We start from the raw sequence: 14,126 nt of genomic DNA, 5'->3' as shown, positions 1-14,126 counted from the left end.
TAGTTTGTTCCAGTTGTGTGCAGCATAACAGCTAAAAGCTGCTTCACCGGGTCCAGTTTGAACTCTGGGCTCCACTATCTGACCTGAGTCAGCAGATCTCAGAGCTCTGCTGGGTTTATACTCTACCAGCATGTCATTCATGTATTCTGGACCTAAACCGTTCCGTGATTTGTAGACGAGTAGCAGAACTTTAAAATCTATTCTGTATCTGACCGGGAGCCGATGTAAAGACTTGAGAACTGGGGTGATGTGATGTGATCTCTTTGTTCTGGTTAAAACTGAATTCTGAATGAGCTGCAGCTGTTTGAGACTCTTTTGGGGGATTCCAGTCAGAAGACCGCTACAGTAGTCAAGTCTGTTGGAGATGAAAGCATGAATCAGCTTCTCCTGATCTGTTTGGGACATGAAACCCTTAATTCTGGATACGTTCTTAAGTTGATAAAAGGCTGATTTGGTGACTGATTTGATATGATTGTTGAAGGTCAGGTCTGAGTCTATCAGCACACTGAGGTTCCGGACTTGGTCTTTGGGATCACTTTGTGGCAGCATTTTAGTAAATATTTGGGCGGTTTTATCTGAGCAGTGCAGCTGAAGGACTTACGGGAGTAAATTAACAGGACTTCCTCCACAGAAGGTTTGCATGTTTCAGGGATATTTGGCATTTTTGACTATTACAGCAGTGACTATTGTGCATCCACAGGTAGCAACATCAAAGCTCCAACAATATGTTGCACGACAGTCTGACAAATAACCATTCAGAAGTGCTGACTGGACCCGTTCTCTTGCACATCTTTGGAATCAGCTAGTTGTTACTGGTAGTTAAGGGATGGTTTGTGGTCATAATGGGATGGTATTTGGGTTTTAAGCCATCTGAATGTCACCATTCAAAACGTGTGTTAATACTCTGTTATTTATCCAACTGCTGGGTAAGAGCGAGACTCATTTCAGCGTTTTCACTGTCGCACCAAGTTTTTATAACGTGGATTTATCATGGAACATGACCCTGATTCCACAGTTTTAAGCAGCTTTAATGACACTATATCAGACGGTAGTACATCTTTCTTAGAAATTCCTTAGATTTCTTGTGGTTAAAGTAGGTTTAAGTAGATAAGCTGTTGCTTTAAGCGACGATTACTGTAAAACCAAGACAGTTGTTCATAGTGCAACTCACTGGGGCCCTTGATGGAGACTTTGAGCTCTCCGGTGCCGGCTCCTTTTGTGTAAACCTTGAAGTCAGCAGTCTCCTTCACCCTGAGGCCCTTTGGCTGCAGACCGCGACCCTTTGCTCTGCAGAGGCTGGGATTGCACGCTGTGGACAGAGACAGAAGGAAGTAGTGAGAGGGCGTCACACAAAGAGACAGCTCTGACATTAGGACCACATGCAACCTCACTGGTGGTTTTAGTGCAGAGAAGTGGAATGAGTTGTGGGGGGAACTAAGAGAAACCAAAAATCATTTCCATTCAAAAAGTGCATCCATATGAGGTGCTGGGAAGCATTCTACACTTTTCAGTTGTTCTTTCCCTCCTTCCTGCAACCCTGCACACTCATCCACTGCCTCTTATATTTATCTCATCCTGCAGAGTGCATTCACAGACCACAGAAAAGGAAGTGGGCAATTGTCCTCACATAGGAAGTGGGATATCCATCAGGTCTCCTGATTAAGAGGGTACGAAGAAGAAGCTGCTGAGTCACAGCTAATTGCCTTGCAGGAAGCAGATAAAAACATCCAGACCTGAAACCAGGTCTCACTGCCACTTCATACATGTATGTGCCATTTAGTGACAGTTATAATGCAATTTGTAAGACAGAAAACAAATATTACCCGTGTAGAAATTAGCATAAACATGTTTTTCTCAACAATTACAGGCAGGTTATCCACATTGGTGGAATGGTAATAAACTTCCTAACAGGATAAATAATGTACAAACACCTTATCAAATGAGCTATAATCAGAAAGTTTGACCTTTTCTGCCCAGAAAGGGACTGTAGCCGAATGGATTCAATCTTTTACTTTACGGACAATTAATCAAACACAGACCTGATGATGAAGTTCTGAATGACAAAGGTCAGATGTTGGCAGGTGTTTTAGACCAACGTAAAAAGCCTTCAGTCCTTTATGTATATATGCACATACATGGTACACTAATATGCGTTATATCTCAATAGTTCTGTGTATTTAAGGCACGTGAGCATTCAGGATGTCAGAAAAGCTTCAAAGCAGTCGCTCAGCAGAACTTTGGTAATAATGTAGCTGCAGATGGTGGCAATCGTCTTTATATCTGAAACATACCAGTGCTTCTCCTTATTCATCTATGAGGTAATCTGCCCTTTATAAATTGCATTTTAACATTAACAATAATTCCATGACTGCCACTTGTTGTTTAGAAACAACAAGTAATATAGCAACACGGAAACCACAAAAATCTTTCTTATGAATCAGATTTTTATGATACATGCAATTCATTTTGCCACAGACACCAATCGTTTGTACTTTATTAAAGCTGTCGGGCAGAGATGTTCATAAAAGATGTTTTAAAGGGTTTATCGAGGACTTAAAGGTGATCTAATTTCTTAGGGAGCAAAAGATAGTCATAGCTCTATAAATATCTCTGTAAATTAAAAGCTGAAGAAAGGACGCATCAGTGGGTAGATCAAATGCAAACCGCTCTAAATGTATTGGGATTGCATTGTAGTGTTTGTAATTATTGACAGAGTACGTTTTGGACTTTTATGAATGTTGAGAACTCCTAATATGGAAACATATTCCTGAGGATACTTGAGTCATTCTGGATTTAGAACATTGCTGGCAGTTGACACGGCACACAAGTCTAAACAGGGAAAATTAGTCACAAGTAAAGACATGCACCCTCAAAAACACAAGCCAAGAATGGGACAACACGCTCATGTATGATACACCAATACAAGGCTCACATACTCATGGAGGCAATCTTTCCAACTCATACACACAAAGTAGGTACCCAAGAGAGATCCAAGGAAACAGGAAATGACAGCAGAGGGAAGAGGCCTTTCCAGAGAGAGGACAGATGCAACCAGGCCTCTATCAAAGAGAAGTCGGGGAGGAGAGAACAGAAGACACAGCAGCCAGAACAGAAGCAGGAAAAGACAGAACTTCATTTAGTCAAGAAGGGAATTAAGCAGAATAACTTGTCAAAGAGGCATTATTGGAATCTAAAAATGTCTCACAGCCAAAACTATGTCACATGAAACTCAGTATTTAAGTGTCATCTGACACAGATTAACTTTAAGGTTAAGATAATTCAACAGGATTCATTATACCAGGGGTTTAATTCTGTAAACCTTACCCTCTCCAACGTTGACTGTGAAGGGACTCTTGCTGATCTGACCGCCAGCAAAGGTGATGAAGAGGGTGTGCTGGCCCTCCAGAGTGGGTTTGTAGGTGCAGCGATAGCTGCTGTTGCCCTTGTCCTCGATGGTGCAAGTCACCGTGTTCTTCTTGCCGGCAGGGTCCATGATCTCCACCTCCACCTCACCGACACCGGCGCCTGGGAGAAACAGGAGGCCAACAGAGCATGAGGAAAACAAACGCAGGCTTCCGGCTCGATGGGAAAGAGTCCACCACATCGATACATTACCTGCTGTGTAGACTTCAAAGTAGGTGCTCTTGTTGGCGATGTTTCCAGAGGGCTCAAGGCCTGGTCCCTGGGCTGTGGCCTTACTGGAGTCTCCCTGAGCCATGCCGATCTCCACCTCAAAGGGGCTCTTTGAAATGTGCTGTCCTGCAAACAACACGGTCACCTGAAAAACAGAAAACACCATATTTAACCCCTTTGGTCTCCAAGCAGGAATTGATAATGCATCAGAACAAAAAAATACCAGGATGGTATTAAACTTCTCCCAAAAAAAAACCCAACTTTGTTGCATTTAATTTTGTTTTTATCTCACATTTCACAGCTTTATTTTCCCGTGAATCACCTTGTGACTCTTCAAAAAGGTGCAAAATAAACTTAAAGACTTTGTTCAGGTTCATTTAACTCGTTAGAAACACATAAAAAGTTACAGATCATTCAATATAATTATTTCCCTGATTATAACAAGATCTCTCCATCTTCAACATAATGTCCATCATCATCAACACATCCTCAAGCTTCTTATCATAGTGGAACTGTATTCTTTAACATGAGAAACCACCCTTCTTGCTTTATTGTTTGTTATTCTAAACAACTCTACAGATTTATAGTGTTAAAGGGATGTCAGCACGGTGCATGCGTGCAGCAGCATCACCATCAGACAGTGGAAAGTGATAAAGGGAAGAGGATTATGTTTGGTAAAACAGAAGTGAAACAACTTTTTTTTTATTTTTTTTGTTTGGCTTTTGTCATGGATACAGAGAGACTTACTTATCTTAACTATTCTACCACCATACTGCAACAAAACTGTTTGTGTGCAAATCTTTATGAAAAGTAATCGAGTTTATCGAAGCTCATCAAAGTCTGAGTTATGACTGAAGCGTCCAGCAGGGGTGCAAGAGCTCCTGAGATCCTCGTCTTAACCCATGAAATGAGGCTTGCTGGAATTTCCACCTGAACAAACAAACCTAAATTAAAAGTTCACCTCCACAGCTGTAAGCCAAACTGAACTACTTTGGGTTCTATGGATAAAAACACCTTAAACAGAAGTACATCTCCTTGGATCCATCAGCAGGCCAAGGAAATTTGGGAAAATAATCCGCAAAAATGAACAGTTTTAACATCAGGCCCCATCTCAAAGTGATTGATTTGAACAAAAGGTCAGTGACACAAATGTTATTCAATCCTCAAATGAATTTCTACCAAACTTAACGGATCAGAGATGAAGCACAGTAATACTGTACCCATGGTAACGGTGGTACAGTACTAGGCAACCTTTAAGTCATTTGGAGAGCAAAGTGAGCCAGAGTTGCCTTTTATTAACCATCATCTAGACTCTTTTAGGCAGAAAGGACGAAGCACAAGTACTAATAAAGCAATATAAATATATCTGAGCTCCGATGCAATCCAAAGTTTATTCTAAAGCTTATTCTGGAGCGCAGACACAACATTTGAACTCGTTTTTAATAAGATATAATATACATACATACACACACACCCATTTACTACTTTTTCCTGCTCCGTTTTGGTCGTGGGATCACTAAAGTCTCATCTTTTAACTTTAAATCGGAGAAAACAAATTTATATTAAATGAGGGTTGAAAATCCCTGAAGGAAAATAGCAATAAAATTCAGCCGTCAGAACTGGAATACTAGTACAAAGATCTAAAAACAGGACTGAGAGCTCCGCTGGTTAAGCAGATGCCCCTCATGTGGACACTTAAAGTCCTCTTGGAAGCCGACCTGGGTCAGAATTCAGACCTGTGACCTTTAACCCCTGTCATTCCTTCTCGCCTCTGTCCAGATCGGATCCAGGCTTCTTGTAACCCCCAAAAATCCTACAAACCAGGCTTTCACAGATGGACACCGTTACTTTCCACCACTGACTTCCATCTCCCCACGTTTCCATTCAGAGTTAAATATTTTGAGTTCCTCATGTGCTCCACTTACCTTGTGCATGCCCGTTACTTTGGGAATGTAGACAACAGAGTAGGTGCGGTTCTTGTCATTGTTCGCCGTCACTTTGGCCTGGAACAAGATGGAAAAGTTAACAAAAACAGTGTGAAAGTGAAAAGCAAGCGTTTCACAAAGATCAAAAACATGAAAAATTTGTAAACCTCCTCTTGGTGTCCTGCGGGGTCCTCCACATAAACCAGCACCTCTCCCATGCCTGCACTGATGGTCTCCACAGTGAACAGAGCCTTCTTCATGACAACATTTCCGACAGGTTCAATACCTTCACAAAGTCAGAGCGGCGAGTTTAAACATTTTAAACGGTAGAAATAGTAAATTAATGCTAACAGAGATGGGGACTCAAGTCACTGTGACTTGGACTCAAGTCGACTCGAGTTGCTGTTTTGATGACTTAAAATACTAAAAAAAAAAAAATAAAAGACTTGACTCGACTCGGACTTGGAAATTAAAGACTCGGCACTTGACTTGAGACACGATGACTTGAATGACGTGAGTGTTAAGCATCTAGCATAACTTCGCACTTTGTTCGTCATTTGAAGATCCATCCTGACCAGTAAGTGGTCGTCAAATTAGCTAATATTATCCTGTTAGCCTAGTCGGTAGTTAGCTAACGTTAGCTTGATATGATACGGGGTGGACAGGTTGGACACATTGGCCAATGATGTTTACTGACAGTTACTTATATCTTGTCTTTTCACTTTATTAAGATCAGATTCTGCAGGTAAAATTGCAATAATAAAGTGACTTGACTTTGACTTGAGACTTACTTGAGACTTGAAAGCTAAGACTTGAGACTTGCACATGTGTGACTTGGTCCCATCTCTGACTGCTAATATGTGAAGCTTGTTACTCTAATCCTGTATGCGTGTACCTGGCCCATAGGCGCGCGCCTTCTTGGGGTTAAGTTTGGGTCGGAGAGGTGCACCAGGCTTCAGTTTCGCCTTGGGGAACTGGGACAGGTAGGTCATGACTGAGTGTTCGTCCACATTGGGGTCGACAATCTCTTCAGGGGTTATCACCTGTGAAACGGACAAGAAGGAACTTGTTTAATTAGGTTTTGTTCCTTTTTTTTGCAACCTATAGCAGGGGTTTGATTAGTTGCCATGGAGACAGTTACCCACATAAATATAGTCATCTTGTAATTTAGAGAGAAGCACATACCAACCTATACCACAGACCAGAAAGTACCTGAGCCAGACATCGGATAGAGAATGAAACAGTCACACTCATTGTCTGATTTTACAACCCACAAAGACGACAGGGGAAGAAACCAAGTCGGTTTCTTAGCAGAAGCAGAGATGTAGGCGGAAACAGCAGCAACCACAGAGCCAACTGTTGGCACGCCATGCTGTGCCAATTATACCAACACAACACCCTCAGTCATTCATAACTGCCACCAACAAGAGCTTCTGATGCTGGTCAGCACAACTAGGAATTAAATATGTGAGTACAAAGATCTTCCAACAAGAATATGGTACAACTATTTCATAAAAGTTTATAATAATCAAATTATTGGTGCATTTTTGGCAAAAATACACCAAAAAAAACTCTTCTTAAATAATGGAAAGTGTTGCCAAGAGTGGCGTCAGATAAAATATTCAATATTAGCATATGGTGGTTGGATTGGTGCATTTTCTCTAACCAACAGCCTGAAATTATTTAAAGCGCCAAAGAATGAGACGGTCTGAGCCTCCACTGAGAAATGGGCTGAAATATACTCGCTTCTGATCATGCGCATTTATGACGGCTGCCTTGGATATCCTGCTTTGCCTGGAGTGTCGGCTGTACAAGTTCCCAGAAGTTACTGTTATGTAAGATTTAATACAGAGGTAACCAGTAGAGCCAGTGTGGGGGCAATTAAGGGGTTTAAACATCATCAGCGATACTGTGGCTGTTGCCTTCTCGCCGGGATCCTAACATCAAGTAAATATCAACCTCTTGTTGTCTTTTATGTTTGTTGTTTACATCCCGTAAATCCAAAATCTGTATAGTCCGAGTAAGCCGGTGCGCTCCTAGTGGTATCTGGTACCAGTTAAAGCCAAGAACTGAGCTGGTTGCTCTTATGAGGTTCAAAAGCAAGTATAATTCTGGCCTTAATCCACCGCTAAAAATTTGTCTCCATCAAATGTAGCAAATGTTGGGAAAAAAAAAAAAAAAAAAACATTAAGCGGCAAATTTTGTCATTAGGTATGGATAACTACATAGACAAGAGATTTGTGTGTTCCAATATTTAAAATAAAAAAAAATTTAAATAACGAGTTATTTTCCCCATTTGCTGACTCAACCATAAACTTCAGTAATATCAGTGAAGTCCAAATTAGAAAGGACACCTTCTTTCTTTTGTGGAAAAACGTGTCATTTCTATCAGGCCCCATGTATTCATTTCACCTGTGGGATGCCCAGCCAGTCGTCAGCTTGCTGCATGGCCTCACGAGCGTTATCCACTGGTTTGGTCTGATCCCACTGGTCCCAGTCAGGACACAGACCTGCAGGAAAGAAATGAGGTTTGCTGGATTTAACACAACAAATAACAGCGCTGTAACTCATCATTTAATATTTTCAAAAAGGAAATGCATGGCAAAAAAAAAAAAAAAAAAAAGGAGAATGCTATGATGAAGAAACATGCCTACTACCTAAGATCAACAGTTTAGCACTATAAAGCAGATTATCTCAACGGTTATCACAGTATTACAGATTTATCTGGATTTAAAGCAAAATAACCATTTGACTTTGTATTTTGCAAGTTGTGCAAGAGCGTGAGGGTCCATGAATAGGACTTCTGCTAAATTAATAGAGATTTAAGTTGACTGGGATCCAAAAGCATCTCTGTACCAACGTCACAGCTTTGAGGACATCCAGTTGATAAAAGGGGGGGGACAGCAAAACAAGCCAGATCTTTATTTAAGATGTTTTTTTTGGGAGAGAATTGAAAACTAATGGTTGAACCCTCATCTTCAGCCCAAGGCTGTTGGTGATCCACAGGTATGTCATGTCTTCACCTCATCCAACAAACTCCTCTCTTCTAATTCAATGGGGAGGCACCCCAGGCCAGATGATTTAAGCCCTCTTGTTCATCTTCTCATGATCCCAGATCTGCATCTATCATTACGGTTTGCGTATAGTTATGATGCTAAACGACCTCACGCTAACAGGCAGCTGAAGGAGTGAGAAAGTCCGATGATTTCCCCACATTGTTCCAGACTGGAATCCCCAGAATTAAGTCTTGCACAGTGTTAAGTTTCAGGTAACTTCATGTCAAATTTGTTAAATTGATCAGATCCTTGGATGCTACCATTATTTTTTTGCAGGTCTCAACACACAACTGTTGCAAAAGCTGATATTAGCAAGCTCCAAGAGACCATGAAGCAGCCCATATAGTCCACAAATGAGCGTTTCCAGCTCTTACTTCTCAGCTAAATGTTGACTTAAGTATCTGGCTGTGTAAAAAAATAAAAATAAAAATATTAATCATCTTAACTGAAGCCTGAATCACACAAAACAACCTTTCCTCCACCCTTTTCCAGACAGGGCACCATAAAAAGTATTCACACATTTCCCCCTGACCTGGAGCACAGCTGTCCACCAGGGCACCCAGGGCCCGGCCAGTCTGCCAGTCCTTGTTGAAGTTGGTGATGGGAAGCTCGGGGAGTTTGTTCTGGATCCATCCCAGCAGTCTCTGCTTGGGGGTCTTCTGTCTGCCATCATCTGCCTCTTCCTCCTCATCCCACATGGGCATGGAGATGGAGTAATGCAGGATCAAGGTCCAGATCAGACCCAGGATCAGCTTCAGGTTTCCATCCACAATTGCTTTAGAGTCTGAGGACCACAAGTTGGTGCAGATTAGAAGTCATGTTGGTGCATTTAGTTTTGGTAATGTGAAAAGAATGCATCAAGGGAGGATTTTTAAGATGAAACCATTTCAAATGCATTCGGTTTTCACTTCAAAACAATCATAAACCATGCAGAGGAGAAACTAGACAAAATACTAAAGCTTCAAATTCATTTCTTTATTAACAAGTGAGACTATGTAATAAATTTGAGCTTCAGATACACCAAGAATTCCCTCAGAAACATCTCTGCATTAAAATGTATGGGGACATTTTTTAGGGAGTGGGTTGCATACATACAAGTTATCATCTAGCCCTGGAAGAGATAGCGATAGCTTACTGTGCTAATGTGCAGATTTCTATCTGACTTCAAAACACACTGGGGCAAAAACGTACCGATAAAGATGTTAAATGGCTTTAGTCTGAACACAGATCGAGGTTAAATGTCACTGCTGATGCTGGCTGGATGTAACCGTTCAACCTGGAAAATCAGGATGGATATCGATTCCAGATTGCGGCGAAAATGTAGGTGGTACGCCATTTGGTACAGCCTTTGGTTAGTAAAAAAAGTCCCCGAGCTTTTAATTTGTGGGCCATTACAATGAATTTCATCTATGCCCCCACAAGGACAAATAAGGCACAAAATATATATGACCATCATACAATGACTACAATGCCACGGACCTCGCAAATAAAATCAAAATCCTTCAAAAAGAAGAAAAAGAAAAAAATGGTAAAGTCTTAGTACCTTTAAAGCATTGCATCCAAAAATAAAGTTTTAAATGTTTACATCACATGCACATAGGACAAGTTATCAACAAACCTGCAATATAATGCATGACGTTCTACTTTGAATCCATTTGTATTTTAGCTTATTTTAATAAATTTCACTTAAATTGATAATATTAAGCTTTTTAAATGGCATTTTAATACGCTGCCCAGTGTATTTTTTACAATGCGCTAAAAATGCTGTGAACTTCCAATTTCAGAATTCATGGAAAAACAAAAACCATCATCATGTGAGATGTAGTCTAGGATGGAGAAACTTTTAAACAAAGAGTGCAAGGGGAGCTTTAAGATGAACCAAACCAGTTATGTGTGCATTTCATTGTTTCCGTATAGATTTTAATTCTATCGCAACAGAATGACCTAACAGCGCATCGAGTCCAACGTTTGATTGCTCTGATTGAGGTTTGCTTTGGAGTCTCAACGACATGTACGGCTCCGAGCAGAAGAAAGTGATGCAACCTGAAGCTTGTCTGAGCATGGCACACACGCCCACCCCACCCACATAAACGCTGCAGCGAGCACACGCGTTGCGCAAGGAGCAGATTGAGGGGAAGATTGCGGAGGTCCAGCCTTAAGGAAAGGGTGGAGCAGCGAGTCTCCTCACTGATTAGAACATAGTTAAAAAGAGGGAGAAATGAGGTCAAAGTTTTAATGTTTAGTTAAGACGTGCTGCTATTTGCCGATGGCTATCAAAATGTGCACACACTGAGCCTCTGTGGAGACGCAACATTTAAAAAACAAAACATCTCACAGGCAGTTTTTGTTCTTTAATCTCATATCACTGGAAAAAGGTAAAAAAAAAAATCATCCTACCAGTACAGTTTCAGCATCATTGTTTAGTTTTTTTGTCGTTTTTTTAACAGTTATCGTCTAGACTGCAATAATTCTAAGTAGCAGAGGCTTACCACTCAAATACAACAACAACACCTCAAATAATTGGTTAAATGTTGTTTCATAAGAGTGCTGGGGCTGCCGTTGGGGGCTGGAGTTACTGAAAAGAATATTTAAGGCCTGCCGTCGGAGGGTCTGTTTGGCCAAGAGCCACAACAAGAGTTTGAGGATGGGGTCGCGTTGGATGGGGGTCTAAACCAACACAGGGAAGGTTTTGAATTTGATGCATGATGAGGAGCAGTCGGGGGGCGGGGGGGTGTAATGCGTTGAAATGCATAAAGAATGCTTTGTATTATCCCATTGCAAGCTACATCTGGGTCTATCCAAGTTGGCTACAAGCGTCTACAAGTTGTGTTCCAAACTACAGATGTGCTCGCATGCTGCCAATGCTGTGATATACGACTTGTCAGTTGCTCCCACTGTAAAAATACACTCAAAACAGAGCGGGGTCAGATAAAAGGCTGTTTGGACAACCTATACCCACAAGACCTTAGAGTGCAATCGTCATAGAAACAAAGTGGTAACTTAGTCCTCTCAGAAATGGCAGAAGCAAGACGTGAAGCAGAGACGAGAGAAATATGACCATAAAGGGCACAAAACAGCAGAGTTGGAGCAACAGAAAAAAAGGTTGCCTAAGGACTACTATTTAAATCGTCTTTTGCTCTGATGGGAAGATTTGAGATGTGCACCACAGGTTAGAACCTGCCGCAGGAATGCCGACCATCCACAGCAGGGATGTGTATCACAGCCACCAGAACGTAAACAGAACCACAATAATACCACGACCAGAGCTGAGGATGTCCAAGTAAAAGGGATTATTTTTCATGATCATGAAGAATTAAAAAAAAAAAATAACGAGAAGCTGATATTCTGGGTCTCAGTAAAAGCCCACGTCTGCCCTTTCAATCTACTCGAGTTTAAACTTGGCGGACACTCCAGTCCTCGTTCTCAGGGGATTCGTTTGGGCACAAATTTACAAACACTTTCTGATAGCTGCATAGATGTGTGTGAGTATTCTCCTCCTCCGAAAGCCACTAAACATGTCAGGAATCTGCCAGCGTTCCCGGCAGACCACGCCGTACCAGTGATGGAGCCCATATACGGACACAAACCGCCACAGACTCCCCCCTCTTGCTGACTCACAACCCCCCCCCAATCCTCTTGTTACAATTTTTGTGTTTCAAGTATACATGGAGAAAGCGCATGTGTGGGGCTGATCTTCTTTTTGTCCCCAAAATTCCCATGACTCATCCGTTTGGCTCGCCGATGCTGCTGGACACCCGCTCCCACCCCCACCAGGCCCATGACATCATCACAACCCCTGACCCACAGACCGACCTTAACCTGGCGTCTTGCCGAGGAAGGGGGCAGAGAAGGCTGATGGCGAAAGGAAAGGCTCCACACAATATTCAGGTCTTACTGAAACATCTGGAACATATTAGTCCAGACATGTTGTGGGGCAGAGAACAAGCAGCACAGCCGGTTAGATAGTCCTGGGCCCTTTACCTTCCCTGTTAGAGTTATTCATATAGAACATTGTAAAATAGAAATTAAAGTGCAAATCTATCCATAAATGCATGATGTTAAACGTTCTATTTCACCCAGTTTCCAGTTTATATTACCTTAAATGCACTGTAATTTTAATAGCTTTTGGGTCTGTGCACACTAGTTTTCACAGGGTTACACTATGGTGCAGTAAAACTACGACAACAGATGCATCATTGTTACCAAAGCTAGCCACAATACTTGCCAATGAGCAGCCGCTGCTGGTAACTGATAAGCCAGCGGAGGGAAGCACGAAAGCAGCTGCTCATGTGTGAAACCCAGAAATCCTTGGCATCAGCGACTGTCAGCTGATGTTCCCATCTCATAGGTCAAATCAACTTCTGGGCCTGACGCAATTTACTAATTATTATGTGTAATTAGTTGAGATGACAACGGCTGGGTTAGGCACACGGGTAGTTTCCAGCTTATTGTCCAGATCAGTAGCTGGCTTATGCAACAAAATATTCTCTGTTGGCTTCTAGGCAGTGTCAATTCTGCCCCTTTTACTGCATCATTAACCATTCTACTAGCATAACAGTTGTGTGCCATTTGAGTTTCTGTAGCAAGGATTCACACATAACTAAATCCTCTTCAAGCAGACAAGGATGAAGCAAGTTCTCACACTTTATTGAAAAGATTAACCTGGACCCGCATCAACTCCTCTTAACTGAAAAAGGTCAAGTTGAACCTCATAAACATCAAATAATTTTAAAATAATAAAAAAAAATAATCTTTTTAAAAAATTTTGAATGTAAAACTGTAGTGGTTAGTCAATTAAATCAGCTGAGATTATAGGAATTCAAGCAAAGGTGAACTTAAGCCAGACAGGAAAAGTGAGAATCCACCCGAGCTAAAGTCTGGAGGATGTGTGATTTAGTTGGATGTCCGAAGCTCACGCTTAAAGTTCAACTGAGCAACGCTGAACCTGCTTTTAACCACTTTAAAAATCAGGCAGATAAACGGTTTTGTGGTCAGTCAATAAAAGATCGGCAGGGCTGATAAAATTGGTTTCGCAGCATTTGCAGGCATACGTTTTATGTTAGTAGCTGTTTGTAGCAGCAAGGCCAAAGGCACTGAGACAAGTTGGGTTAAAGCCACTGGTCTCTTTTAGGGGGAAAAAAATTACTATTTTCTAAACATATCCACTGGGAGTCCAAGCCATTTTCAGTTTACTCGTTTGGACGTCATCAGGGTAATCGTTGAATATAGAAAGCTGGCGTGTGCACTCAAATGCGGCTGCAAACACGAGTGTCAGTGGATAAAAGCCTATGGAAAAATATTCACTGATTTTTTAACAATGATAAAGTATTATTTCTATGGAACTTCTCACACAGTTACAAAGTGCTTTACAAGAAGAGATGATGTAAATTAGGTCAGATGGATGTTCCCAACAATATAATGTGAGATAAACATATCAGATATTATCAAAGAGGAAAGTTTTAAGGAAGGATTTGAAGTTCAGTGGTTCAGTGGGCAAAATGCTTGACCTCCC

The 14,126-nt window shown here is 41.4% G+C and overlaps 1 protein-coding gene across 3 annotated transcripts in view; it reads right to left on the bottom strand.

Moving 5' to 3' along the window:
* The window catches only part of flna (filamin A, alpha (actin binding protein 280)), a 54,436-nt gene that overhangs the window by 23,044 nt on the left and 17,266 nt on the right, over positions 1 to 14,126 (bottom strand). For all 3 annotated transcript variants that reach the window (XM_075476153.1, XM_075476154.1, XM_075476155.1), the window contains exons 3-10: positions 9,147 to 9,398; positions 7,971 to 8,068; positions 6,454 to 6,601; positions 5,726 to 5,844; positions 5,559 to 5,636; positions 3,616 to 3,778; positions 3,325 to 3,525; positions 1,172 to 1,309 (exon numbers count right to left, since the gene is read on the bottom strand). In XM_075476153.1, the coding sequence (XP_075332268.1) occupies positions 1,172 to 1,309; positions 3,325 to 3,525; positions 3,616 to 3,778; positions 5,559 to 5,636; positions 5,726 to 5,844; positions 6,454 to 6,601; positions 7,971 to 8,068; positions 9,147 to 9,398 (1,197 nt within the window). The remainder of the gene's footprint in view (positions 1 to 1,171; positions 1,310 to 3,324; positions 3,526 to 3,615; positions 3,779 to 5,558; positions 5,637 to 5,725; positions 5,845 to 6,453; positions 6,602 to 7,970; positions 8,069 to 9,146; positions 9,399 to 14,126) is intronic.

The sequence above is a fragment of the Odontesthes bonariensis genome, chromosome 10, assembly GCF_027942865.1.
Source record: "Odontesthes bonariensis isolate fOdoBon6 chromosome 10, fOdoBon6.hap1, whole genome shotgun sequence".
NCBI lineage: Eukaryota > Metazoa > Chordata > Actinopteri > Atheriniformes > Atherinopsidae > Odontesthes > Odontesthes bonariensis.
The sequence above is the reverse complement of the archived record's forward strand: the minus strand, read 5'-3'. Positions and strand labels throughout refer to the sequence as shown.